The sequence below is a fragment of the Panthera uncia genome, chromosome D4 (assembly GCF_023721935.1).
Source record: "Panthera uncia isolate 11264 chromosome D4, Puncia_PCG_1.0, whole genome shotgun sequence".
NCBI lineage: Eukaryota > Metazoa > Chordata > Mammalia > Carnivora > Felidae > Panthera > Panthera uncia.
The window spans coordinates 89702437-89729961 of NC_064807.1; the positions used below are offsets into that span (position 1 = coordinate 89702437).

The 27525-nt window shown below is 60.4% G+C and overlaps 2 protein-coding genes across 4 annotated transcripts in view; one reads left to right on the top strand and one right to left on the bottom strand.

Moving 5' to 3' along the window:
* Positions 1-9651, top strand: REXO4 (REX4 homolog, 3'-5' exonuclease). 2 transcript variants are annotated; one of them, XR_007457900.1, is made up of 8 exons: positions 1-344; positions 2194-2552; positions 3742-3879; positions 4058-4251; positions 5619-5707; positions 7318-7392; positions 7809-8414; positions 8534-8618. XR_007457900.1 is itself a non-coding variant. In XM_049631154.1 (8 exons), the coding sequence occupies exons 1-8, from the start codon at positions 126-128 to the stop codon at positions 8696-8698; spliced, it is 1314 nt and encodes a 437-aa protein (XP_049487111.1). In that variant the 5' UTR covers positions 1-125; the 3' UTR covers positions 8699-9651. The 2 variants fall into 2 exon arrangements, 1 of the variants encoding a protein (XP_049487111.1); XM_049631154.1 differs by having other exon boundaries at positions 7809-7883; positions 8534-9651.
* STKLD1 (serine/threonine kinase like domain containing 1) overlaps positions 9435-27525 on the bottom strand; it is a 22045-nt gene continuing 3954 nt past the window's right edge. For both annotated transcript variants that reach the window (XM_049631134.1, XM_049631142.1), the window contains 17 exons: positions 27276-27320; positions 25683-25757; positions 24117-24218; positions 21892-21962; positions 20921-21036; positions 19740-19858; positions 19017-19180; positions 18287-18417; positions 16958-17041; positions 14547-14663; positions 14121-14261; positions 13164-13292; positions 12340-12468; positions 12141-12269; positions 10740-10880; positions 10336-10415; positions 9435-9856 (listed from right to left, as the gene is read on the bottom strand). In XM_049631134.1, the coding sequence (XP_049487091.1) occupies positions 9767-9856; positions 10336-10415; positions 10740-10880; positions 12141-12269; positions 12340-12468; positions 13164-13292; positions 14121-14261; positions 14547-14663; positions 16958-17041; positions 18287-18417; positions 19017-19180; positions 19740-19858; positions 20921-21036; positions 21892-21962; positions 24117-24218; positions 25683-25757; positions 27276-27320 (1863 nt within the window). In that variant the 3' untranslated portion in view covers positions 9435-9766. The remainder of the gene's footprint in view (positions 9857-10335; positions 10416-10739; positions 10881-12140; positions 12270-12339; positions 12469-13163; positions 13293-14120; positions 14262-14546; positions 14664-16957; positions 17042-18286; positions 18418-19016; positions 19181-19739; positions 19859-20920; positions 21037-21891; positions 21963-24116; positions 24219-25682; positions 25758-27275; positions 27321-27525) is intronic.

Sequence of the window (27525 nt, forward strand, 5' to 3'; positions counted from 1 at the left end):
TCCGGAGAGAAGAGCACTTCCGGAGGCCGGGACGCACGTGCCGGGGCGCGCGCGGGGTCGCTTCCGGGGTCCCGGAGGCTGGTGTCTCTCGGGCGCTGGGTGGGCAGAGCCCGGCCGGGGGCGGGATGGCCAAGGCGCTGACCTCCAGGCGCGCCCCCGGCGACCCCGTGGCTGAGCCGGGGCTTGGCAAGAAGGTAGCTCGGAAGAAGAGCAGGAAGAGGAGATTCTGGAAAAGCCGAGGGCGAGAAGCGAGCAAGACACCGGGCTGCGGCCCCGGAGTCGCCGTGGTCCGACCTCCGAAGGCCCCGGAGGACTTTTCCCGCAACTGGAGGGCGCTGCAGCGGGTGAGGTTTGAGGGGCCGCGCGGACGGAGGCAGAGGAAGACGCGTGGGGCCGCTGTGCGGGCACATGGCGGCAGAAACCTTGCAGACAGAGCCTGTCGCGGGAAGGTTAGCCTGTGAGGGTGGACAGCGAGTCCGCGGGAACGTGATAGAACCGGGGTTTGTGAGTGAGTGACCTTGATGGCAGCTGCCCCCCGGGGTACTGATCTCTGGAAATGCGCGGACTCGGCCGGTAGATCTACACGTGTCTTGTTGTTTAACCCCCACACCAACGGTGTGCGGTGGACGCCTGTGTCGTCTCCTTTTACAGACGAGGAAGGGGGCCCGGAAAGGTTAGAGAAATTGTCCAGGACTGCAGCCGGGTGGGCAGAACCGGGCGGGTGTCCCACACCAACAGCCACTGCTCTGAACCCCGTGTGGTGCCCTACTGCCTTTCTCCGCACGGGTGGCCAGGCTCTTCGTAGAGGTTTCTTTTTCTTTCTTCTTAAGTTTATTTACTTACTTATTTTGAAAGAGGAAGAGAGCGCAAGCGGGGGAGGGGCAAAGAGAGAGAGAGAATCCCAAGCAGGCTCGATGCAGGGGTCAGTCCCATAACCCTGGGATCGTGACCTGAGCCGAAGCCAGGAGTCGGTTGCTTAACCGACTGAGCCACCCAGGCCCCCCACGTGGCGGTTTCTTTCCGCCCGATACTGTTCCATGCCGTTCAGTCATCAGTTCTCTACGCCTTCCTCGAAGCGAAGCTGCTGTTGTCGTCGCTGTTTTCCAGGTGAGGAAACGGAGGCACAGAGCTTGAGGAGTTTGGCCCGGTGTCACAGAGCTAGTAAAGACACGGCAGATCGGGGTGCAGACTCACCCTTCCGAGCGGGAGTTTGTGTTCTTTGCTACCACCGACCCTCGGAGTCTTCCACAACGTCTTGGGCTCTGTTTCGGAGCCTCGGGCGATAGAGAAAAGCTGCTTGAGCCTCTTAATACGGCCAGTGTCGTAGGGATGGGAGATCCTAACCGCCTGTCTGGACGGACAGGACTGAGGAGGCTCCTTCAGGCAAACCCAGGGTTCTGGACAATTTCTTGAGCTGTGGGTCTCCTTCCCTCTCTTTCAAGAAGGTAAAGCAAAATCAAGTGAGTGGAAAGGAGATTTATCAGGGGGGAAGCTTGTGTTTTCTGTACGTTCTACAAAAAGTAAGCCCTTCCGTGGTTAAACGTCGCAGGAACAAGTAAGTAGAAACCCACGTTGTCTCTCAGCTCGGTGCTACCTCCCAGGGTCTTAACCGCGGTTGAGAACCGCCGTGCTGGGGGCTGGGGTGCGAGGGAAGGGACACGACAGCCCTGCTTGCCTGAGCACAGTGTATGGCTGCCGGCAGCTCTTCAGCCGCCACGGGCTTGAACCCGTGGCTTGAACCAAACTCTTGGTTGAACACACGCCCCTCTCTCTTCCTGAGACCCTCGAGGATCTGGCTCCCATCCCCCCTCCGCCCCCACTTTGTTGGCCTAGTCTGCGCAGGAGGGAGCTCTAACACGAGCCCTAAGCAAACGGGAGAACAGCTTGCTCACCATCCCTTAGGCGGAGTGAAGTCATTCGGGAGGCACTTAAGGTGTTGGACAGGCGTTTAAAATTTTGTAGGAACGAGGCAGCAGATATCAGATCATGCCTCGTAACGAGATAAGCAAAGAAGATCATCTCACCACAAGTGACCAGGTGTGAATGAGAAGGGCTTTTGCCAAACTGTCAGATAATGGATGTCAGCGATGCCCGTAGGGGTAGACGGGGTGTATACACACGTAAGTTTTTCAGTCTCTCGTGCTTGGTTTCCAAATTAAAACGTGTCGTGTATTTTATTTTGGGTCCTCTTAGCTCCTGAAACAAAAAACACAGGCCCCGGAAAAGCCTCTTGTTATCTCTCAGACGGATTCCAAAATACAGCCCGGAATTATCCAACCGAACAGAAAAGTCGTCCCAGATAAAGCAAAGAGAAGTGAGACGGGGCCAGAAACAGCGGCCCCAGCGGCCACGGGGGGCTCTGGTCCTTCAGTACCTCCAGCGGGCAGGAAGGCGCCGGCTCCCCGCACAGAGGTCAGCAGAGCGGGGCACGATGGGAAGGGAGCCGAGAAAAGGACAAATGATGATACTTCTCCGAAAGGAGGAGACACCAAGCGCAAGAAGTGGAAAGCTAAGGAGGTGACTATGGCCTTGACTCCGGCCCTGCCCACCGAGTGAGTACAGGGGGTGTGTCCGCCTCCCTGTGCTGCGGGCGGCCTCGGTCAGCTCATCCCTGAGCATCTGTCTCCTGGGGGAGGCCTGGGGGGCGGGGGGGTGGCCTCTCCGCAGTCTCTCCATCACCTCCTCCCGGTGCTGTCTCTCCGTTTACTAGTTTCCCCCAGGACGGAGGCGTGATGAGGGCAGGGCCTGTTTGGTAACCGCTGTATCTGCAGGGCTCAGCGCAGAGCGAGGCCCTTAGGCCTCCGGTAAAGATTTGTGGGGTGAACGGAGGTCAGAGCCAGAAAGGCCCAAGTCTTGCCAGTCAAGTGCTTTGGTGGGGTTCCTGGTGGCCACCTGTGGTGCTGGGAGGCGGGGCTTGCGAGATGGGCGGGGCTGGCCCGGAGCACCCTGTGGAGGTCACTCCCACGGGGAGGGCAGGGGCCCGGGGTCAGTGGCTGCCTCCAAATGGCTCGGCTGGAGGCAGCGCAGGAGTTCGTAAGTCAGGCTGCTGGCGAGTTACCTGGGCACCGAGGACATGGTTGCCGAAGCTTCCAGGAGAGAGCGGTGTGAGCGCCGGCCACGTGTCGCTGTGCCGGTCCGCTCTCTGGAAACCCAGGGCCCTCCCCCTGAGGCCGGCGGTCCGGCAGGAGAGGCGGCCAGACGGAAGCTAGGCGGGTAATTCTGTGAGTGTGGGCAGGGTAAATCTGGTGAGGACGGAGCTCGCGGGCGCGAACGGCCAGAGGAGTGTGTCCACCCAGCGGGGTCGGGAAGCGGTTTCTAAGGAGGTGACGTTTAGCTGCGCCCGGGAGGCAGTTCACCAGGCAGACGTGTACGTCCTCGCGTGGGCCTCTGTGTGGGCTTGGTGTGCAGGTGCCAGGGGTCGCCAGAGTTTGGGGAGGGGGGCTCGGGGGCGTCTGCGTTTCCCTTTTATAGTCGTTGTGTGTATTTGTGTCTCAAGTGTTCGGTGACGAGCTTCCTACTCTCTCAGTTCAGAAGAGAGCGTTAGCGGCCGTTGCCCGCAGCCCGCGCGTCTGTGCTCTGTGTTCTTGGTGTTTCTCTGTGGTTCCTGGGTTTTGGGGTAGCGAGCGCGTCTCCCAGTTAAGAAAAGCGGCAGAAGGACCGCGCTGAACCAGTAGCAGGGGCGGCGGTGTGGGCCCGACCGCGGGAGCACCTCCGCTGACGCCCGGCCCCTCTGCCTTCCAGGGAAGACATCTGGTTTGATGACGTCGACCCGGCGGACATCGAGGCGGCCCTGGGCCCGGAGGCGGCCCGGATAGCAAGGAAGCGGCTGGGGCAGAGCGAGAGCAGCATCACGCTGGCGAAGGAGCAGGCCTTCGGCGGGTACGTGGGGCCGGTGCCCAGCCGGGGAGGGCGAGGGTCTCGGGCAGGGGCTCCCCCCGCGCCCCTAGCCGAGTCGGGCAGGCGCCGCCCCATCCTACGAGGAGCCCTGAGAGCCAGGCCGGTCTCTGGATGGCGGGGGGCGCAGCGTTGAGTAAGTGGGACCTTTGGCTCCCTTCAGCCTGACTAGAGCCTTAGCCATGGACTGTGAGATGGTGGGCGTGGGCCCCAAGGGGGAAGAGAGCATCGCCGCCCGCGTGTCCATCGTGAACCAGTATGGGAAGTGTGTTTACGACAAGTGCATCAAGCCCAGCCAGCCGGTGACGGACTACAGGACGGCGGTCAGCGGGATACGGCCGGAGAACCTCAAGCAGGGTGGGTCCTCCCTGCTGGCGAGCACGGGAGAGGCAGTGCCTGGGTCCCTTTCTCCCCATTTATTGTTATTAAGTTTATTCATTTAGAGGGGGTGCGAGCAGGGGAGGGGCAGAGAGGGGGAGAGAATCTCAAACAGGCTCTGTGCTTTTAGCACACACAGGGCTTGAACCCACGACCCATGAAATCGTGACCTGAGCCGAAACCAGGAGTCAGACGCTTAACCAATGGAGCCATCCAAGAGCCCCCTCTTTAAGTTACTACTTTATTTTTTTGAGTAATCTCTCCACCCAAGGTGGGGCTTGAACTCACGACCCCGAGATCAAGAGTCGCACGCTCCTCTGAGCCAGCCGGGCACCCCCTGTCTCTTCCTTTTGTCTCCTTTCTGTTCTGGAGCATTGGCCACAGCAGGAGCCCCAATAGTCCTACGTCTCCCAGGGTGACTGTTTTCAGATGGCTCTCAGGCACATTTGTGTCTTCACCCGTGTGTCATTTGGCAGTAGGGACCCAGAGAGTGTGCCGGCGTGGGGGTGAGGAGGGAAGGTGGGGACAGATGGGAGGGTCTCGTGGATCTTCGCGAGGACCTCGGGAAGCCACGGGGAGGTCTGAGCAGTGACAGGCCCGGCTCAGGTTTCCACAGGTTCCCTCCGGCCGTGGGATTGAGAAGAGACTCGGGCCACGAGGGTGGAAACGGGAAGAGGGGGCATGTGCCGCCGGTGACCTGGTCATGGTCGGGGGGCGCCGTGAGAGGTGACAGGACGTGGCCCAACTCCGGGTGCACCCTGAAGGCGGAGTCCGTGGGGTCTGCTGGACTGGCCGTGGGGGAGGAGTCACCCAGGGCGACTCTGAGGTCAGGGACCTGAGAGGTCCCGAGGCCACTGCTTTCCCTGGCCCCCGCGGCCTCCTTTCTCTGTGCCTCTCAGATCCCCTGTGCACACATAACCAACCAGGCGGTGCCCCGGCCTGACCAGTCCCTCCGGCTCCAGGCTCGGTCAGGTCCTGCTCAGCGTGGGCTGCCTGGACCCGAGCTCTTCTGTCCGGGGGCGGGCACGGTGGCTCCGAGCCTTCCCTTGGCGGGGGAGGGAGAGGACCAAGGGCGTCTGCCAGGAGAGCAGGCGGGGCTGCCTCCAGAGCCGGAGGTCTGGGGGAGCACTCCTCACCGTCTGTGGCGGGGGACCAGTCTTGTTTTTACCTCCGGTTGGAAAGCACGGAATCTAAGACCGATTCTCACTTGAGTCAACAGTAAAAATGACTTTCGGGTCGCTTCCGAACGGCCACTCTGCTCCCTGCCTCTGTCGTGGCCGTGGCAGGTGTGATGGGCTCAGCAGCGTGGCACACGGCGCTAAAAGCCACCTCTTCGTTCTCGTCAGGAGAAAACTTCGAAGTTGTTCAGAAGGAGGTGGCGGACATGCTGAAGGGCCGGATTCTAGTCGGACACGCACTGCATAACGACCTAAAGGTACCGCTGCCTCGTGCGGGCTACACCCCTGCCGTCGCCCACACCGTGTTCTGGACGCATTTCAGTGTTTGGTTTGTGGCGCCTGGGTGTCGGGCAGGCCCCCCAACAGCATCAGACGCCAGTCGTCCAGTTCTCCCTGTGTCCTGGGGGAGTGCTGGGTGTTTCTCAGTTCTTTAATTTTTTTTTTTAACGTTTATTTATTTTTGAGACAGTGAGAGACAGAGCGTGAACAGGGGAGGGGCAGAGAGAGAGGGAGACACAGAATCCGAAGCAGGCTCCAGGCTCCGAGCTGTCAGCACAGAGCCCGACGCGGGGCTCGAACTCACGGACCGCGAGATCATGACCTGAGCCGAGGCCGGACGCTCGACCGACTGAGCCACCCGGGCGCCCTTTCGTGGTTCTTTAAAAGGCGTCCAGTGGTGCTCCTTTTACAGGAGGTAGACCTGAGGGTCTGTGAGTTGAGTGACGTGCCCACAGTGCCCACGTGGCAGAGCCGGCCGCAAACCCAGACCTGGGGCCAGGTGCCTTCCCACTGCTCTAGCGCGTTCCACATGGACAGAGCCAGGCAGCCACTGCCGCAGCTCCGCCCAGCTGGACGGGGCCTGGTGCTCCTCTGAGGTCAGAGCCACCGTCCGTGGGGACGCGTCCCCCGGCGGCCGCTCCCTCCCAGCCGGCCAGTGCAGCAGGTGGCATGTAAGCTCGTGGGTCCACTCCTGGCGCCCTAGGGGCCATGTGCTCGGCCTCTGCCCCCGGAGGGTCTCTGCTGTGGGCGGGACTGGCCCACCTGTTCTGAGGAGAGCTGCGGGGCAGGCGGGTGTCCGCGGAGCCCTGGAGTCCTCGGGTGTTTCAGGCGTCGCCGAGTGTTGGTCTTCATGGCCTTTTAAAGTAACCCGGAAGTGCTGAAATGAATATAGCAGGCACTCTGCCCGCCGAAGTCTCAGTGGCCCCCTCCCTGTTGGGCCATGCTGTCTCCTCACACCTGCTCCGTCCCTGGCGACTTGGGCAGGCTCGTGTCCGGCGGTCTCCTGAGACCGTCCTGAGGTCGCGAGATGAGCTGTTAGAGCACGTTCTCCGTAACTTCCCCGATGTGCGACACCCACTCAGGACACAGGAGCGCAGTGGTTGCTGGATAATTGATGGCTGTCGGTCTCTGGTTTCCGTGGTTTCGAGATTGTGTTTCTTTTTTTAAAAAAAAATTTTTTTTTTAACGTTTATTTATTTTTGAGACAGAGCATGAATGGGGGAGGGTCAGAGAGAGAGGGAGACACAGAATTGAAACAGGCTCCGGGCTCTGAGCTGTCAGCACAGGGGCCCGATGCGGGGCTCGAACTCACGGACCGCGAGATCGTGACCTGAGCCGAAGTCAGCGCTCAACCGACTGAGCCACCCAGGCGCCCCTCGAGATTGTGTTTCTACTAACGTGGTTCTTGCTGTTGGGCGGCGTCTTTAGTCCGTGTGAGAGTTTTCCATCCCAAGTCCAAGTTCACGTCAATACCTGCTTTCCCGTGTGTGTCACCCGTTAGGATTCCTCGTGAGAGGCTGTTTGAAAAAAGGGGGTCCCACCGCTGCACGCCGACAGCGGCTGTGACCGTCGCTGTGTTGTCTTCCAGGTGCTGTTTCTTGATCACCCAAAAAAGAAGATTCGGGACACGCAGAAATACAAACCTTTCAAGAGTCAAGTGAAGGTATTTAAAGAAGCATGGCTGTGTGCTTCGTAGTTGTTGGCTGGTTCACGTGATGGTTGGTTTCGGGTGGCCTTCTAAGTTTTGAAACTGAGAAATGTTTAAAAACAAAAAACAAAACAGAGTTTTACCGAACGTTGCCCTTTAAAAGTCGGTGTGACCAAGGGCCGGCTACCCCGGTCTCCACAGGGAGGCCCCCAGCTGTGGGAAGAAGCTGCCCTCGGATCTGCTGCAGAGGGAGTCGGACACACAGACCCCTTTCCAGGCCCTCCCCTGCAGGCAGACCAGGGTGTCACGTGCCCTCGGTGCCCCGGGCGCTTCCAGTGAAGGCGCATTGGAGGTCCCTGGGCCGAGGCTCAGTAGGTGACCCCCCTGCTGAGGCCTCCACCCCAGCATGGCTGCGTGCTGTCCCCCGGCAGAGCGGAAGGCCATCTCTGAAGCTGCTCGCGGAGAGAATCCTGGGGGTCCGGGTGCAGCAGGCAGAGCACTGTTCGGTAAGTGTCCTGGGGTGCCATCCCTCACCTTGCGGCCAAGGCACTCTGTCGGGCCCGGATGACTTATTTTTAGAAGGCCGCCGGTCCACAAAAGATGAAATGGTACAGCAGGCTCGTAGCGTGGCCATTAAAGTCTGGATGTTTGTATGTAGCTCATCAACACTTACACACAAAAACCTGCCACATCACAGCCCTTAGGAGAAAAAGCCCCCCGTCTAGATTGAGGCCTTTACAGACCGTGCAGCCCGGGCTGGTTGTTCCCCTGGGCCTTGGGACAGGCTCCAGTGACAGGGCGGGGGGGTGCTGGCACCAGGCTGCTGGCCCAGGGAACCCAGCCCCTGCATCGAGGCCTCGGTCTGCCTCCCGCCGGACCCCCGCTCGCATCCGCGTGTCTGCTTGTTGCATCCCATGGGTTGCTGCCCGATACACCTCGCGAGAGGCAGCAGGCCTGTTTCTGCCTTCCGCTGGTCCTTTCTTCCCCCGCAGGCTGGCGCATGAGCTGCCAGAGCCCCGCTGGGATCACACCCCCAGGTGGCTGCCCTGCTTGGCTTTCTCCTTGGCGTGCCCCGCGTGTGGCTCGAGGGCTCGGGTCGTGTGTGCCCTGCCCGTCGCCTGCTGGGACGGTCACAGTGGTGTTCTGTGCCCCCTAGATTCAGGATGCCCAGGTGGCGATGAGATTGTATGTCCTGGTGAAGAAGGAGTGGGAGAGTTCAGCCCAGGACAGGCGCCCCACGGCCCCCGTTCCAGACAGCCACAGCACCTCCCGTCCGCAGGCGGTTGTGACCACGCACAAGACAGCTCGGGTCTCCCCGTAGCGGCAGCTCTGTTGAAACATGCTCGCCGTCCTGGCTGCAGGGCGTGGGGGCGGCCGAGAACTGCTTCCTTCCTCTGTGCCATCCCAGACCTGGCGCCCCTGCTGGGGGCAGGCAGCACGGCGGGGCTCTGTCCTGAGGACTGACGGCAAGTCGGGGGGCGTTCTGCAGTGTGCTGTCCCCACAGCGGGGTGGCATCTCTGCCGGGGATTCGCCGGGTCCCAGGAGCCAGGGGCACCCAGCATCCACTGGGTTTGTAGCATCTTCCTGGGAGGAGGCCAGTCCCCTTTCTTTCTGTGCCTTGGGTCACAGGTCACGTAAAGAACCCCGCCGGCCTCACGGGCCGCACCCAGCGTGTGCAGTGAGCTGTGCTCCAGCCCCATCTCCCAAGTTTGCCGTGGCCGCCTTTGGACTTGGAGAGATTCTCTGAGGGTGCCGATCCTTTCTCACACCCCCAGCCCCACCCCACAGGTCCACCCGCCAGGTTTCAACTTGGGGTCAGGGCCCGCAGCACGGCGAGGGAGGCTCAGCTCGTCTGCGCTGGGTGACCATGGTTCCCCCCAGAGGCGGGTGTCCCTCCCCGTCTGGGACAGATGTGCTGATCCCCAGCTGTGGGGCTGAAGCACCGTGCGGGTCTGTCCCGGGTGTGAGGGTCTTTGAGAAGAGTCGGGAGCCCGGCATACGGCCCGGCTTTACCAAACCGCCTGACGTGGCACAAGGAAGCCCCGGACCCACTGAGGAGATTTAACACAGGCGGGCTTTTACTAGAGGTGGAGTGTGGGGAGGTTACTTTCTGTGTTTAGAGTGGTCTGAAAGGGCTGCTTTTTCCACAAGGGCCACGCTGATGGGTCCAGGGCCGGGGTCTGTGCGGAGCCTGCCAAATCGAGCCCCCGGGGCCCCACCGGTGCTCCACGCTGCCCCCAGGGCGCCTGCGTGAGCAAAGTGGAACCCCCGCCTACACACAAAACCTAAGGAAAATGCCGCTCACCGGGCAGCTCCAGGGCCAGACAAGGAAGAGAAGGGCGGGAGAGAAGGTGCGGGAAAGCGGGAGGCCGTGGGGTGTCTGCCTCCTCAGGGCAGAGCCGACTGTCCTCCCGCGGAGCCTGGTGGCGTGCCGGCCTCCAGCCTCAGGAATACCTTCTCTGCGTAGGAAACCAGCTCCTGGAAAGACAGCCAGTAGGTACCGTGTCTGTGACATTCTTGGGACCTACTCGTAGGTCTTTTTGTGACCGAATCTGCTCTTCTGTGAAGAGGTCTGATTGTCCCTGCCCCTTAGGTTTGGGGGGCCCAGAAACACATGTGAAGTCAAACGGGAAGAGGCATGAAAACTACACACACAGAGTAGGTGCTTGGGTGGCTCAGTCGGTTGAGCGTCTGCCTCTCGGTTTTGGCTCAGGTCATGATCTTGGGGTCGTGGGATTGGGCTGCACACTGAGCGTGGAGCCTGCTCGGGATTTGTTCTCTCTCCCTCTGCCCCTCGCCTGCTCGTGCCCCCTCTATAAAATAAAACAAAAAAACACCGTACACAGAGTCAAGTCTGTTTGGCACAATGTCTCTTGTTCTGGGCCCCTCTGTGCTACCCAGATCTGGCCGTAGAGGCAGTTGGGGGCCTGGTGTGTTGGGCCCCCGCTGACACTCACCAGGCTGGAGGTGAAGCGCTCCTTGATCTCCTGGGCCAGAGGCTGGATGCCACTGGCCCGCAGCTCGGGCAGGATTTCCTCTGTGGGCAGAGCGGAGGGTCCTGAGGTCAGGGCCCAGCCAGCCCAATGCTTGTACAACCCGGGCCGGGGCACTTCTGAGGCCAGCGGGACAAAGCCGGGCCCCATCCCACTCGGGCTTAGCATGACCGCACGCTGCCTCTGGGGCTCAGCAGCCGGTGACCCCCACGGTCAGCGCGGCACCCGCTGCCTTGAGTTCTGCTGTTGAACGCACAGAAGTTGCAGGGAAGGGTTCCTTTCCTTCTCCCCACCAGTAAGAGCTGGGAGCGGGGTGCCTCTGACCACTGGCTTCCTGGGGGGGATGACAGGGAAAGGGGGACTCGCACCGTAGGACGTGAGGTGGGCCAGCAGCATGCAGATGTTCACCACCACCTCCGGGTCATCCTTGTACAGCCGGTACGTCTCCCGGATGAGGCTGAGGCCGCCGCCGCCCTCCTCTGGCATTGCCACCTGCAGCGCTGCCAGCTCTGGCGGGGGGCGGGGGGGGGGGATTCATTTCCTGCAGCTGCCTGTGCCTTGGTGTCCTCCAGGAAGGGGGCTGACGGCAGTCCAGGGTGCTCAGGATAGCAGGGACCTCCGCCACTGGCAGAGGAGGCCAGTTTCCTGCCGCCTGGGGAGCCGCTGAGGCCAGCATTGCCCCACGGGTTGTAAAGGTCGCGAAGGCATCTGCGGGCCGCTTTCCTCCTGGCGGGAATGTACGCCCCCCCCCCCCCCCCCGCCCCCGCAGCAGAAGGCTCCCGCTGGAGGGCTGGCCTCCGCCCGCAGGCGAAGAGAAGCTCTAGAACGCTTTCCAGAGCGTGCCTGTAGGGTGGGCCTGGGGGAGCGCCAACGCGGCACACGTACACCCCCAGTCAGGGGTCAGGCCCTGGCTCTCGAGGGGCCGGGGCCTGTGAGATGTTACCGCTCAGACCCTCCCGGAGCCTGGGGGATCTCACACGCAGACTTGAGTTGTCGGGCCGGCAGGTGGCAGAGTCCGTTCCCGCTCACACTCTGGCCCCGGCTTCCGACCACCCCTCCATTGCCGAGCCAGGTCACATCTGCCCTCAGGACCCCAGCTCCCCTTCCTGTCCCACGAAGGTCGGCAGCTGCTACGGACTCCGTGTCGGGAGAGGACGACCCTGCCGGCGCCCTTTGGAGCCTCTCCAGGAAGGAGGGCGGCCCCACTCCCGCAGGCCCGGACCGCCTCAGGCCGAGAAGCAGAGGCCTGGCCGCCTGGCCCCCGTCCAGCCCACCCTCTGTACCTGCCCTGAAACACTGCGTTGGGACCAGACCTCAGAAGGGCTGGAGCACCCCTCACACGCCAGCTGGCGGCCTGTCCAGTCTCGGGTCCCAAGCGTCTCCGAAGGGTTATTGTGCCACGAGACAGTCACGGCCCCTAGCACTGCCACCCCAAGTAACAGCTCTCAGGCTACCGGAGTGGGACCCGTCTCCTGGGCGTTTCCATAAGCTATACCCGTAGGGATACCTGTGCTGACCTAACACCTGTTCAGAGTGTTTATGGGCAGGGAAAGAGAATCTCAGTATAGCACAAAGCTAAAAAACCCCACAAAACCAGTGTGTGTGTGAAAAGTCTCCACGGCAACTTCTAGATGATGGGACTCTAGGTTGCTCTTTTCCTACTTTGACTTTTCGGTTCTGCTTTTGGTTTGTGGGCAGCTGGCAGACACGACTTGTTGAGTCCTGGCCCCCCGCATCCTCGGAGTAGCCCAGTCCACTCCCTGGCTCACCGGACACCTTTGCGAGGCTGGCCAGTCCCCGGTAGGCGTTGTTCACCAGTGGGATTCTGTCCTGGCAGAGCCGGATGCTTTGGAGGAACAGCGTCACCACATCTGCGAACTGGTGCTCCTTTACGCAGCCTGCGGAGGGCCTAGTCAGGCCTCCTCGCCTCACGGGTGGGGTCCGTGCCGCCCAGCCCAGGCCGCTCACCTAGCAAGGACAGCAGCCAGAAGACCGCGCAGCCGGCTTCAGCCATCTCTGCGTCCGTGGGGTGGGCGGCCAGCACCTCGGCGATGAGGACCGGGGCTTTCTCCAAGGGGGTCTTGTTCACGATGACGGCTGGGACCGGGACAGGATGAAGGAGGGGACACCTAGCCCTTGAGTGCCTGCAGGAGTGCCTGCTGTGTACGCGACCCCACGCCCCCTGCCTCCCACCAAGGACAACAGGGCCAAAGCTGCTGGGAGAGAGTTCAGGCGAGAGGGGAGTTTGGGGAGAGGAGGGACTGTCTGTCCCCAGGGGGTCTCGGGAATTTTGCACTTTGGGTGTGGACAGGCCTCTCTGGTTTCCCAGGGTCTCCGTGGCCCGGAGCCCTCTTTTCCTTAGAACTACTGCCCAGGTGCTGCAGGGTCCAGAGGGCGCCTGGAGGAGAGGGAGCAGCCCAGCCCCTTTTCTGAATCAGAGGCATCTGCCAAAGGCACCCTCAGAAACCAGGGACTGCCCAGGAAATCCCAGGGTGGGTGGCAGGTAGAGGGGCTCCCAGGGCAGGAGCCACCAGAGTCGGTGTGGGCGGGGGGGGGGGGCACCCCACCCGGATAGGAAGCCTGCCTCCCCTGGGTGGAGCCCCCCTCCCTTGTCCTCCTCCACTCCTTTCTCTTCCTCTGCTTCCAGGCTCTCAGAAGAGCCTCTCTGTGGGCTCTTGTCCTGAAGTGTTTAAGGGGCAGGACACAGAGGCCCTCGAAGGCTTGCAGAGGTGATCAGGGAGCAGCGAGGACACCAGCCCCCAGGCAGGAGAGCAGGAGGAGGGGACCCTCACCATCCACCATCAGGGCCCAGAGCAGGCTCAGGCCGTTGATGCAGATGTCCCTGTTTGTGGGGAAGGTACTCAGGCGCTCCAGGATATGCTCGAACAGCCCAGCCTCCTGGAGCTCCTCTGAGGCCGATTCTGCGGGCAAGACCCGGAGAACCCCGTCCGTCCGTGGTCCTTGCCCCCCGCATTCCTGGGCGCCTACTCTGTGCCAGTCATACCCAGTGCGGGGCCCAGAAACCGGAGGACGCGGTCCATCCCCTGGGCCGCCAGTCCCAGTATCGCCCATCCCAGTATTGGGCTGGGACCGGCCTCCCGGGACCACGCAGAGCCGGCCTGAGCCTCCTGAGATGACAGCGTGATTGTGTCCCGGCGGGTGAGCCGACACCCAGTTTGCCTGATGGCTCTGATGTATGCCTGTCGTCCTGACGTGCCTCCTCACGGCACCCTCGCCCACTCCCCAAAGGGGGATCCAGCCAGTGTGGTGAGGAGCAGTGCGGGGTCCCTGCCCTTGGCTGGCCACGGGGCTCTAGGTGAGTGTCCCGGGGCTCACGGGCCCAGCTTCCCGCTGGAGAGAGGGCTGCTGACCCGGGGAGGAAGGTGGGAACAGGTCAGGTGCCAACGCCCTCGTCGCGATCCTCCCCGTGGCATTCCCCATCTGGCCGCCTACGGCCTGCCTGCCTGGTGGCTCCAGGAGCCCAGGTGCTCTGGGGAGATGAACAAGGCAGAAGCCGCTGCCGTGAAGCCCATGGTGGCACCTGGCACCCGGTCGGTGTCGTGCACGTTTGTGGAGGGAACAAGTGACCGTCAAATGGAAGCTCCGCGTTGGGAGATAAAACAGGACGACTGCGTGGGCGACACCCGCCGAAGGCAGTGCAGGTCGGGCCGCATCCGGAGCGGGCACGCCCCCGTGCCCCGGCAGTGCCCCCGCCTCCGCCCGAGAGAGGGAGGGCCAGGCACACCCACCCTGGCTGGAGATGATGGTGAGCACGCTGTAGACCGTGGCCAGGAGCTGCTCTGACTCGGGATGAATCCGCAGGCAGCTCAGCAGGACGGAGACGACGGAGCTCTCACTCGGCACCTCGGCCGCGGGGTCCCGTGCCAGCGCTGCTTGGGCCGAGGGAAGACGCCCAGGGTTACCTCTCGAACCTGGGTTCACGGGGCAGGTGGCAGGCAGGTGTGCCCCCTCCCTGGCTGGGGTGGGGGTGGGGGGCAGTGCCCCCACTTCGCATGGAGAAAGCCTTGCCCGCCTGGCACGGAGCAGGTCCCCCCAAGTGCCCGCTGCAGGACAGTGAGTGGCGCTGTGCAGCCAGGGCTGGTTTCCAAGGCTCCGCTGGCTCTGGGACGGCGTGCCAGAGTCCACATCTGACACAGGCGTGGCCCGGAACCCACCTTGGCCCAGGGTGCGCAGCAGCAGGGAGCAGGCGTGCAGCTGTATGTCAAGGATCCTCTCGTGTTGCTTCATGATGGCGGTCAACAACTCCACCAGTTCTGTCGGCCACGGCAGACCTGGCAGGGCAGGGTGATGAGGTGAGCCTTGGCATAGGAGCAGGGGTGGGACGGGTGTACAGACCAGACCAGGGACCCCAACTCCGCTAGGAGTCCACAGGGCGTCGTGCACGCGGCCCCGGAGGGACGCGGAGGCGGGGAAAGAAAGTCCTTATTGGGCGCCTGCCGTGGGCATCTCGTTCCAGAAGCCCTTCTTGTCACTCTCGTCTTACAGATGAGGAAACCGGGCAGAGAGAGGACAGCTCTTGCCTCAACAGCCTGACTCTGGAGCCCGTGGCCATAACTACCCTGAGTGTGGGCATCCGTGGGTGTCGTTGACTCTCCTCAGTGCTGTGTGTGCTGGGTAGGAGTGAGAGGCGGGGGCGGGCAGCTGACGGTCCAGTGCCCGCTGTGCCCCTCCACTGCTGCTTTGTTGCCTCGTTCAGTGAGAACAACCAGAACGAGAGTGCTGGCGCCCAGGAGGCCGAGTACAGCTAGCCCGCCTCCGAATGAGGCTGGCTGGGGCAGGTGTGGCTCCGGGGAAGCCTCCCTCAGCTCCTCCGGGAAGATAAAATCTCCCTTCCTATGGACTCTACTCTGGCCACAGCCTAGCTCCAGAAGGAGTCAAGGGGAGGAATGAGGAAGAGGGAAAGGCAAGTGGCCAGTGTGAAGTCTCTGCTGCTGCCTTAGAGGGCTGGGACTGGGCCTCTGCAATCTCTGATGCCCCAGCCACCGAACGGACCTTTGTGCAAGGACGGATGGACAGATGGTTGATGGATGGGTAGATGGACAGATGGACGGATGGATGGATGGATAAACAGACGGTTGATGGATGGTTAGATAGATGGGGGGGTGGAGGGCTGATGCATGGGTGGATAGATGGGGGGTGGATGGATGGGTGTGTGAGTGAATGGTTGGATGGATGGATGGATGGACGGACAGATGGATGGATGGATGGTTAGATGGGGGGTGGATAGACGGATGGACGGACAGTTAAGATGGGGTGGTGGATGGAGGGCTGATGGATGGGTGGATGGATGGATGGATGGATGGACGGATGGACGGACAGTTAGATGGTGAGTGGATGGATGGGTGTGTGGGTGGGTCGGCAGATGGATGGATGGGTAGATGGACAGTTAGATGGGAGGGTGGATGGAGGGCTGATGGATAGGTGGACAGATGGATAGATAGACAGATGGGTGGATGGATGGATGGATGGATGCACGGAAGGATGGTTAGATGGGGGGTGGATGGATGGATGGACAGTTAGGTGGCGGTGATGGGTGGATGAAGGATGGGTGTGTGGGGAGGGTAGGTGGGTAGAAAAGTACTTAGGTGGGGGAGGTGGATAGGTAGACAGATGGATAAATAAATGAATAGATGGATGGGTGGATGGGTGGATGGATGGATGGGTAGATGGGTAGTTAGATGGGAGAATGGATGGAGGGCTGATGGGTGGCTGGACAGGTGAGCGAATATAATATTCACTCTCGTGAGACAAGTTGAATGGAGAGATTTTATGAAACCATGTTTTGACAAAACTTAAAGGATTACGAACACTTATTGATGGAGAGTGTTGGGAAGAAATGCTGTCCTTGATAGGTGGGTAAGTTGGGGTCTCTGTGGAGGGCAGTCTGCAGTATCTGTGAACCCTTCACACCCCAGACGTCTAGGAACTCATCTACAGAAACGCTCACACAGGTGCGCACAGGCGTGTGCTCCAGGGCGTCCACTGTGGGTTTGCTTATGATACTGGACAATTAGGAACAGGTCAGATGCCCGTCAGTAGCAGCGGTGGAAGAGATGGGATGTCACATTAAGAATCCACAAGGGGCGCCTGGGTGGCGCAGTCGGTTAAGCGTCCGACTTCAGCCAGGTCACGATCTCGCGGTCCGTGAGTTCGAGCCCCGCGTCAGGCTCTGGGCTGATGGCTCGGAGCCTGGAGCCTGTTTCCGATTCTGTGTCTCCCTCTCTCTCTGCCCCCCCCCCGTTCATGCTCTGTCTCCCTCTGTCCCAAAAATAAATAAAAAATGTTGAAAAAAAAAATTAAAAAAAAAAAGAATCCACGAAAAGTGTGTGACGGCAGGCTGCCACCAGCTGCACACCGAACCATCCCATTCCCGCTCTCTGCCGGGTAGAAGGCGCTCACCCGCCGAGAATTCCAGGCTGCCCGTTCCAAGGAGGTGGCAACATGAGCCTCAAAGGTGTAGGAGAGCCCCTCTGGGAGAGCCTCTGGGAGGGATCACCGCTCCCCCAAAGGCCTGTGCCACAGGGTGAGCCCCGGGGAAGCTGGGGAAGGGGGGCGGGGGCTCTACCTAGCTGCTCTTCGGGCATCGTCAGGAGCCTCTTCAGGGCTTTGAGCTGGACTTCGGGTCTGCTGGAGAAGTTCTGCATGACCTCTGCAGGAGACAGGACGGCATGGGGAGGAGCCCGGCTGGCTCGGGGACCCTTCCGAGGGCCCGGGGCACGAGGGGTCCATCTGTGGGCACCCCGCTGCTCACGGATACATATGATAGGGCATGAGGGGGCGCCCTCATCCCCACTTCTCAGGCCGAGCAGCCTGTCCAGAGGCAGACCCCAGCCTGTCTTAGAGTCTCACTCGAGGCTCAACATGGCCAGGGCTCTGCCCTGAGCCCAGGGCTCTTCCCACTCTGCCTCTGAGCCTCCCCGCAGGGGTCTTTGCCTTTGATTCATGACAAACGCCCCCAGCCCCCAAAAGGAACAGCAGTCTCCAGGTGTGCCCATTGTAGAGCCCTTCCCTATCCCCTGGCTGACTCAGAGCCCCTCCTGCACCCGTGTCTGGGCACAGGGCACCTCGTAGAGGCCGACAGATGGGCCCTGCAGCTCCCCTCGCTCTAGATGAGGGAACGGGCTCAGAGGGGGTGGCTCGCTCAAGGCCACGCAGCTTCAACCGGACCTAGGGACCTGCCTCCAAAGCCCAGGACCGTGAGACTCAGGGAAACAGAAGCTAGGGCCTCGTGAGCACCCCTTCCCCAGAAGTGAGGGCAGAAGCGGCAGATGGGGGAGGGGGTCCCTTGTCACAGCAGCCAGCGCAGGGAGCCACAGATGGGGAGGAGGGCTGGGAAAGTGGAGCTCGAGTGGAAACTGAGGGTGACCTGTAGACCTCATCGTTCACCCAAGACCTCAGGGGTACTGTGGGGAGCCGCGGGGCGCCCCCGGCCAGGGGCACTTGGTGGAGATACGGTGCTGTCTGTGCACGGGCACCAGGTGACTGGTGGCACCCCCGACGGAGGCCAGTGTGCGTCACACTGCACGGAGCCCCCACAGGGATGCGCCTGCCAGTCTGGCAGTGTCCGGCACCATGATGGGCATCGGGGCCACCGTGTGCCAGGGTGTGGAAGCAAAAAGCAGGCAGTTCTGGGGGCTGTGAGAATGAGGGCGCTGTTCGGCTATGTTGAGGACCGTGGAACGGGAAGGGAAGGGAAGCAGGTGGGGGCCAGGCACGAGGATGGACGCTTAGAGGTGGCGGGGGTGGGGGAGGGGACACGAGGGGCTGGATGGAGGGGAGCGCCCCGAAACCTTCCCAGCCACCGGCCGCATGTCGGGAGCAGACCAGGGGACTGGGCCTCAGGGGAGGTAAGAGAGCAGTGCCAGGGCCCTCCCCATCCGGTCCCCGCCATCACCTATGATGCTGGCCATGTTGCCTCCTAGCAGCAGGTCAGTGACAGAGTCAGGCATCAGCTGCCAGTGCGGTGACAGAGCGATGCTGGAGGACCTGAAGTTGCCGCCCACGAAGGTGATGTGTATCACTTCCCTGGAGAGGAGTGGAGGCAGCTGGCTGGGCTCACCTGGGGGCTCTCGGGGGGGCTCTGGGTGGCCGGCAGGCGGGCGCACAGACGCCGGAACCCCACCTTCCCGTTGGGGACCCCATTCGGCGGCACCTCTCCCGACGTTGCAAGCGTGCCCCGCTGGCGCCCCAGCCACTCCGCCTCCTGGAGGGGCCCCGGGCTTGCTCCCAGGGCGAGGGAGGACGGTGCTGGGCCCCGGCAACTTCACCCGCGGGGGCTCCTTCCTCCAGAAAACGTATTGAAAGATCAGATGTTACGATTGTGTCGGTATAATGGCGAGTAGGACCCAGGCTGGGCTCGTTGTTGTATATTCCTGTTTTCCTTCTTATTTGAATGTAAATTGCAACGAAGACCGGTCCTGGTCCTCAGGGCCTCGGCACCTGACAGAGGAGCCGGCTCTGTCGGCTGCGAGGTCACCGGTTACCGCGGTTTGGGACGGCCACACTGGGAAAGCCAGTGGTCCGCGGATGGGACGGCGTGTTTGCAGGCGTTAAAACGCCGTTGCGGGGAGAGACCGTGAGAGATCCACGGGAAGATTAAAACACGGCCCCAGCCCCCAGCTCACCTGATTGTTATTCGCTCCGAAGGGTTGATCTGCAGCATCAAAGGCAAAAGGGAACCGAAAGTTTCCGCGTTGGGGATCTTCTTCTCCTCCAGGGTCTCCAGGACGCCCCTGAGGCCATTCGGGAGGGTCCGGAGGGACTTTCTCAGAAGCATGGCTTCTGTTTTCTGAGGGGACACAGACAAACACCGCTGCTTCCCGCGCTGCCTCAACCGCGCCCCAGCTGGGCCCGGCCCCGGCAGAGGACTGGCTGGCCTGTCCCAGGGCCACCCTGAGGGGGCCAGAGGTGGGAAGGCTGGGGAAGTGAGCCTGCACGGCTACCTCGGGGCCCCGGGTGACAGGCAGCCCCTGTGTGTTCAGGCCAGCCTCGGTCACTTTCCTGTGGCACCTGCATTCCACCGCGGGCCGGCTAGCGCACCTGAACGGGGCCTTCTCATCCACAGGAGGCAGTGAGTACGCGGGGAGCCCGCTGTGAGGGTTAGCGTGGGGCGGTCTGCCTGTCATGGTCGTTGCCCTCCTCACCACGCCGAGGCCCCGCAGGCCCAATGTTGAGTGCGAGGGTCCCCCAGCAGCTGGGACGGGGGGTTCCTCACGGCCCCTTGGAGGCTCAGAGCAAGGCAGGAGGATGCAGGTGGGAAGAGTGAGCCCCTTTTGAGCAAGGTGGGCAGGGCCGGCCTTCTGGGGACGTGGGGTGTGGCAGGGAGAGGCAGGCAGAAGGCAGCTCACGTCTGTGAAGGAGCAGCTGGCCATGTCCAGGATGATGCAGCCCAGGGACCAGACGTCAGATCTCTGGCTGAAGGAGAAGCGGAGGGCCTCGGGCGCCATCCAGGACTTCTGACAAGGGTCTGTCGGCAGGAGAAGGTGTCAGATGTGGATGTCCTGTCTCCCTGGGAAAGTGAGGGGAGACTCACTTTCACCAAAGAGGTGCTCTCTTTGGAGGGAAAGGAAGAGGGCCCTGGTCAGCAACATCCCGGCCCTGGTCTCAGACGGCGAGGCAGGTGCCCAGCCAGGCTGGCCCGTGTGTGCACACACGCGCGTCTCTGCACCCAATATGGCTGCAGAGGTGGCCCGAGAGCCGTGAGCCAACAAGGCTCTCTGGCCATCTTGCCCCTCTAGAGGTCAGAACCCAGAGGCAACATGCCAGTTTCCCCGCCCTAGGTTCTAAAACCTGAACCCCAGACAAGCAGCCAAAAGAGCGGGGTCACCAGTCCGTTAGTCCCCGATAGACCTCAGGCAGCCCCTCCCTCTCCGGGCCTCCATTCCCCAATGGAACGGTAAAGGGGTGAACTCCAAGGCCCCTCCTACCTTTCCAGTAGACCCACCCACTCACCCATCCGCCCACAAGTCCATGCCTCCGCCCATCTATCCGCCTGTCCGTCCGTCCATTTGTCCTCTAGGCAACCAGGACTCTGAAATCCTCAACTACGGTTACTCTCTCCGTCCCTGACAGCTGGCATGGGCTTGAAGCCCAGGTGCCTTTGCCCCACTGTCCTTCCAAAGGAAGGAGAAGCCATCTCCCCTTACTCCCCATGTCTGCCGTCTCCTCGGCTAGTTTTAGGGCTCAGTAAAGTAACCCAGCCCTCACCGGTGCCTGGCACCCACCAGCCCTCCATCTCCTGAGGCCGTTCTTCTGCTTCCACGAAGGCTAACATTTCCTGGGTGTCTCTTGGACCCTGCGTGCGCCCCCTCCCCTGCCACGGTGGTATACCCCTGCTCAGTCACAACCCAGGCAAGGGGGTCTCTTTGGAGCCCACGAAAGCCCATGGGGGTCTGTGGGGACCTTCTGAACAAGGAGAGGTTTGACCCGTTCCGCCAGGGGCCCCGCCCTCTGGGCTCTGGGAACGACCCCACTGGCAGCGTGGCCCCTCCCCCAGCCTGGGACGCAGCCCGGGACGACCCCGGGCCACCTTCCTCCGCGCGGATGTTCCACTTGGCTCTGTCCGTCATCAGCGCGTTGGAGCTCAGGTCCTGTAATCTGCAGTGGTTGCTGCTGCTGAGGACTATGTTGGAGGGCTTGAGATTCCTGAAACGAAGAGGCAGGACTCTCCACCCACCCCCGCCACCGGCCGCCACGGGTGACCCTCCCGGGGCAGGGGCCGGCACCTTGAACCTCCCTCCCTGCTCCCTGCCCCACCCAGTCCCGCTCCACTCTCCAGAAATGCCCCCCTTGCAGCCTGCTTTTTAAATACTGCTTCCTACAGAAATAAAGTCTACTCCGTTCTTCTAAATGGGAAAACCACCAGCCAGCCACAAGGGGGAGAACACCTGACCGTCTGCCGTTTCTCCACGGACATCTTGCTCACCTCCGTCCAGACCCTCGCTATCTATGCATCCACTTGGGGATTTGGCTTTTGACCATTTGTTGAGGTCCAGTGACATCAACACTAAATCGTGAGCCTTCTCTTCGTCCACGTGGCCCACGCGTTTCTTCTCTCTTTCTTTAAACCCGACACTGATTCCGTCGGAAGCCATTCCCGGCCCCTTCGGACCATGGACGCCACAGGGTGAGCGAAGCCGTGCTGGTGGCGATCTCAAGCTCAGCCCCGGGGACGGCAGCAGCCCCGCCAGCCGGCCAGAGGCCACGGCGCGCAGCCTAATCTCTTTCCTCCGAATGCTGTTATCTGGCTGCTCTCCCTGCACTTTAGAACCAACCTGCCCCGGTCAGGTTACGCTTCATGAAGCTGGGTGAATCACTGCAGGTGACGTGGAGGGGGTGGCCTTCTCTTTACGCCTGGGAGCTGCTCTGGAAAGGTGCCCGCTCTTCTCCTGGCTGCGCTGACCCCGGCCACACCTCTCTGCCCTGCCCCTGCCCCTGGGTACTGACACCTAAGGGGACTCAGTGCCTTTGCTCCTGAAGCAGCCTGGCCGCCCCAGTCACCTGTGGATGATGTCTAAGTGGTGCAGGTATTCCAGAGCGTCCAACACCTGGCCCAGCACGTTCTGCATCCACTGGGGGGAAAATGAGAGACGCCAGGATTGGAGGGGTCTCCCGGCAGCCGGCTTAGGCAGGTCAGCGACCACGCAGAACAGCCGGTGGGATCATGGTGTATTCTCTCCTTTTTTTTTTTTTTTAATTTTTAAATGTTTTTTATTTATTTTTGAGAAAGGTGGGGGGGGGTGGAGAATGCGTGTGTGCTGGTGGGGGAGGGGCAGAGAGAGAGGGAGACACAGAATCCGAAGCAGGCTCCGGGCTCTGAGCTGTCCGCACAGAGCCCGACGCGGGGCTCGAACCCACGAACCGTGAGGTCATGACCTGAGCCGAAGTCGGACGCTCAACCGCCTGAGTCCCCCAGGCGCCCCTCTCCTTGCTTAAGACAGGCCCAAAGCCCCACAAAAGCTCAGAGCCGGCGCAAGAGGCTTCTGCTTCACGTGCCTTCGAGGCTGAAGTGTGTGCAGCCATCCACACAGTGACAGCACGTCAGCCAGGGCAACGCCCCAGTTTCCAGACCACCCGCCCCTGCCTCCATCTCAGAGTCCCCGGGTGCCCTGACCCCAGCCCTGTGCTCCACCCCTTGTGGCCCAGGGGCCTTGTGGGGATCAAAGATATTGAAATCTCTATTGCCTACTTGAGGTTTGCCTCTCCATGCCATTGGAATGAAAAGTGCTCTGACAAAGAACATTCTAGAAATACTTTATGTCAGAAACAAGATCCATCTAGTGTCCAGGGCAGTGATTTTCAAACCGTGTTCCTAGGAACCCCGGACTCTACCCAGGGGTGTCAGAGAGGAGCTGAGCGTACAAGACCCCGGGCTTCCACTCTACCCTCCACCAACCCTGCCATGCCCCCTGATTAGAATGGCTTTGCCTTCCTTGCTGCGTTTCTGAGAACATTTTGTGCTTGAAAGGGTTCCACCACTAACAGAAAGTTTGAAACCTACTCCAGAACCGACCCTGAGGCCCACGTTGGGAGAGGAGCTGCGTGCCCCTCAGAACCCCTCAGTGGTGACATGGTGCCCACAGGCCCCCTGAGCAGAGGGGCGCTCACAGCAAAAGCAGGCAGAATTCACTTGGGGTGCATCATCGGCAATGTGAAAGCAAAAATGACCTAAGCAAAAATGACCTCGCTTAAAAGGCAACAGGAAAATATCCTCATGACCTTGGGGCAGGACAGGCTCTCAGATAGGCTCAAAGGCGCTAACCATAAAAGAAGGACAGAGAACTTGACTTCATTACAATTAAGGAGTTCTGTTCATCAAAAGACAAGGTTAAGAAAGCAAATCAGGAAGCCACAATCTGGGAGAAGACTCTGGATGCCCGCATCCGTGATATGTAAAGAACACCTACACACCATCATGAAAAGACAAACAACCCCAACGTTTAAATGGACAAAAGACTCGAACAGGCACAACATCCAAACGGCTAAAAAGCACTTACCACGATTACTGAGCTTATCTCAAATTAAAATGTGATTTTTGATTAAAATGGCACAGAATGCCGTGTTGGCCAGGAAGCAGGAGCCGGAATGCTCACAGCTTGTGCTGGGAGTAACCCCGAGTCACCCAAACTGTGCTGGACACTGGAACATGTACGGAAGCTACTCACACACACACCCGCTCTGCGGTCCAACAGGGATTCCTCCAGGAAAGGTGAGCACTTAGGTTGACCAGAAGGCACATCCAGCATGGTTCATGGCAACCTGATTCATAATAGTCCGAAACTGGGAACAAGCCACGTGCTCACAGAGCGGGGCCGCGTGCAGACAGACGTGGCCCCACAATGGGGCGGCACCTAGCCACGACACGGACAATTTCATGATACGTTCGCATAAGAAACCAGACACAAACGGTGACACACTGTATGAACCCATTAATGTGAACCCCGGGGCAGGCAGAAGAATGTCTGGGCGGAGAATTCCAACCATGGGCATGGACAGGGACTTCTGGAGCTCCAGGAGTGTTCTGCATCTCCAAGTGGGGGAGGTTACGTGAGCGTATGCCTGGTACGGTGCACCAAGCTGTGCACTGAAGGCCTGTGCATGTCACAGCGTGAAAATTACCTCTAGGCATAGATGTGAGAAAAGATAAGGCACGTCCACCCTCCCTTCTGCCCCTGATTGAGGTCCAGGTGGCCCCCAGGCCTGGTGTTCTAGAGAGTCTGTCTCACCTCGGAGTCAATGATTGTCTTTGTCTCCCTCTTCTTCTCAATGACCTTCTGGAAGCTTCCATGGTTGTACTCCATCACCAGGCAGAGGAACAGAGAGGAGATCTGCTGGGGACATGAGGCCTCAGCCAGATGTCACAGTCCCAGCCCCCACAAGCCCAGGCCTGGGCGTCTCTGCGAGGTTACCTCTGTGAGGGCCTCCCTCCACAGGGCTATGGGAGCACTGCCTGCAGTGGGATATGAGCCCCCCGCAAACAGCCCCTGCTCACCCCTCTGGCCTCATCTATCCTCTCGTCCCCCTCTGTCCCTGCTCTATCTGTATGAACCCCTCAGACTTTTCTGAAAGTGGCCCAGGCCTTCTGGCCACTGTATACACAGACCCCCGCACCTGGGACCCCTTCTTCACAGGTAACCATTCAGTCTTTAGGGCTCAGCTTACGTCCGTTTCCTCTGTCAGGGGAGCCTGGCCCGGGTGGGACTCCAGCAGACCAGGTCAGGGGCCTCAACTCAGGGCTCTCAGAGGACCCCTGCTTTTCCTTCCACAGTGAAATGCCCTCTTGGCTTTTCTGTGTTTCCTTGAGAGCGTTACAGGGCGTTCCGAAAATATTCGGGGTGCACACAGTGATGGCCTCTCCCTAAGGCTTTCCTCAGGGCCCAGCTGAAGAGGGGGAATATGTATGAGGGGACCCTCCACTCCTGCTCAAGCCCTTGGTTGCCACCCGCCCCTCCCCCAGACAGGGACACTAAGGCAGAGGTCTGAGTCTGCCAGGAAGCCTTGTGGCCTCCCTTCACCTCCAGGGCCTCTGCCCCACCCAGCTCAACCCATCTGGGACGATTTGCAGGACTCTGGATCCCTGTAAAGACCAGAAGTCACATGGCCTATGGGGTGAAACACAGGGCTTGGGGACTTACAAGACCCTGATTTGAATCTTACTCAGCTGCTACTGGCTGTGTGGTCTCGGAGAGCTCCTTAACCTCTCTGAGCCCCGGGGAAATGAGGACACTACGTCCAACCTGCAGATCTCCCAGGCTGTAGGGACGGCCATTAGTAAACTTCAGGAGCCGCAAACGTCAAGGGTCCAGAGGCACAGGACAAACTGATGCCAAATAAGGGGGGAGAACAGGGACCAGCTTCCTAAAGCCTGCTCCTTCCGTGAAAGTCAAAAGTTCCCCCTTCAGAGGGCAGACTCACGGAGCCTTTGGCTGCAGGATGAGCTCAGCCGCTGAACACACAGGGCACTGGAGTCAAGCCTTCCAGGCCCGGCCTCCTGGCTCGGCCACGGACTAGGTAGGTAACCAGGAGGGACTGGTTTCTCTTAGCCTTTCTTTCTTCCCTAAAGTCGTATACCTACCCCTCCTCCACTGAGACTCCTGCGGGCTCATAGGAGATGATGCCCACAGAGTCCCCAACGGGGCCCCGGTAAGTGCTGAGTCAGGGGCCGCCGCATTTACAGTCCCTGCCATTACTGCTCAAGGGGTTAAATGGCATCGGGGTGCTCTGTGCTCAGCTGGCTTGTTCCTGGAGCCACCGGACGCCAGCTGAGCCCGAAGGTGTCGGCTCTGACCCACCTGACTGTTCCATATGATGAACAGCTCCTGGTATGTGGAGATGTGGGCGTGCCGGAGCTTCAACAGCGGCATCAGCTGCAGGGACGAGAGCAGAGGAAGTGGCCATGTGCGGGAAACACTGCTCCTCAGCTAGTGCTTCTGTGTCACGTTATCCCGACAAAAACGCAAGCTTCTGGCTCTGAACGGGGCTGGGGAGAGCGCACGAGGAGGGTATGCAGTCTCGTGCTTCAGAGTCAGACAGCCCAGTGTGGGTCCCGGCTCTCCAGCAGGTGCTGGCTGTGCTGTGTGGCCAAGGAGAGGCTCCTCAACCTTTCTGAGCTTCTAGCCTCATCTGAAAATGGCAGTAACAGTGGCACCTGCCTCACGGGGGTGTCGAGGGCCAAAGTGAGCTCATCCAGGGAAGTGCCTGATGTGGACGGCAAAAAGCACGGTCAGGGTCAGCTGGAGAAGGTGGTGCGGCCACAGGGAGGCGGGACACTGATGCACTTGCCCCCACCTTGCCTCCTGGGTGGCACGCACTTGGGGCTCCAATGGCCCACTCCCGGCTGACGGTGCTTGAAGAAGCCACGCGGCTGGGCCACAGCAATGGCGGCCGTAGCCACCAGGAGGCAGGCGGCCAGCTGCTGCTGGTGGAGGGCTGGCTGCCAGCGCAGGTGGCCCAGCGGAGTGGGGAAGGGGACGGGGTTGGGCACAGCTGTGGTGGCGTGGGGGCTGCGGGAGGTCTCCCACGGTCTCTATCTCACTTTGTCGGGATGTGGCCTGGGTCCTGCACTGTGCCTCCCTCACACTGTGGACTGGACAGCTGCGTGCTGGCAAAGCTCAGGAACCGGTGATTCCGGCAAGATGGCAAACGGGTGACCACCACACAGGAAGGGAGGCATTTGCTTCATGCAAGTTGAAGTTGAAGACAAGCAAAGGAAAACCGCTCGGAGCCTTTGGGCAATCCAAGCGCATGCGGCTGTTAGTGCGATTGTTATAAGTTAGGATGTTATTGTGGGTTTTGACTGGTAGATTGAAGGAATGTAAAAGAACGTACATTTGCTTTCTCAAGCAATTCCAAACTTCCCAAATCTTCCACTGTAACTGGTATTTTTATCATCGAAGGGACAATGTTTTAAAAGATGGTGATTGGTAGATTAGTCTTGGGACCTGGCCAACTTGTAAACTTTATCTTCTTGGGGCACCTGGGGGGGCTCAGTCGGTTAAGTGTCTGACTTTGGCTCAGGTCATGTTCTCACGGTGACTGAGTTCGAGCCCCACATTGGGTTGTCTGCTGTCAGCAGAGAGCCTGCTCTGGATCTTCTGTCTCCCTTTCTGCCTCTGCCCAGTTTGCTCTCACCCTCTCTCTCAAAAATAAATAAACATAAAAAAAAAAAACTTTATCTTCTCTGAGAACATATATTCTGGGTTGTCTGCACCAGGATTCAGAAACGAATGTTTGGGGCACAGACTCTCTTCATGACCTTGGGGCTTCTGGCTTTGCAGCACTGGGCAAGAACTGGTTCTGACCCTCCTTGCCTCCAATGAGGTACAGAACAGTCTTTGTGTGTTCTGCATCGGGTCCTCTAGGGAGGGAACCACCCAGAAAGTTACCTCCTCCAAGGCCTCGTTGGCCTGATGCTCATCAATACACTCCACCTGTAGGGGTACAAGAACACTAACTCAGTAAACATGTAGGAACCCGTCTCCACCACCACTCTCATCAAGATCACCATCTCCATGACTACCACCGCCACCACCATCACCATCATCATCATCACCGTCATCATCATCGCCATCATCACCGTGATATTATCACCATCACCATCGCCACCATCATCACCATCATAATCACCATCACTGT

Coding starts and splice junctions, on each gene's coding strand:
- REXO4 (XM_049631154.1), top strand. CDS start 126: ATGGCCAAGGCGCTGACCTCCAGGCGCGCCCCCGGCGACCCCGTGGCT. Junction 7,393..7,808: donor CTTTCAAGAGTCAAGTGAAG/GTATTTAAAGAA, acceptor GTCCCCCGGCAG/AGCGGAAGGCCATCTCTGAA. Junction 7,884..8,533: donor AGCAGGCAGAGCACTGTTCG/GTAAGTGTCCTG, acceptor TGTGCCCCCTAG/ATTCAGGATGCCCAGGTGGC.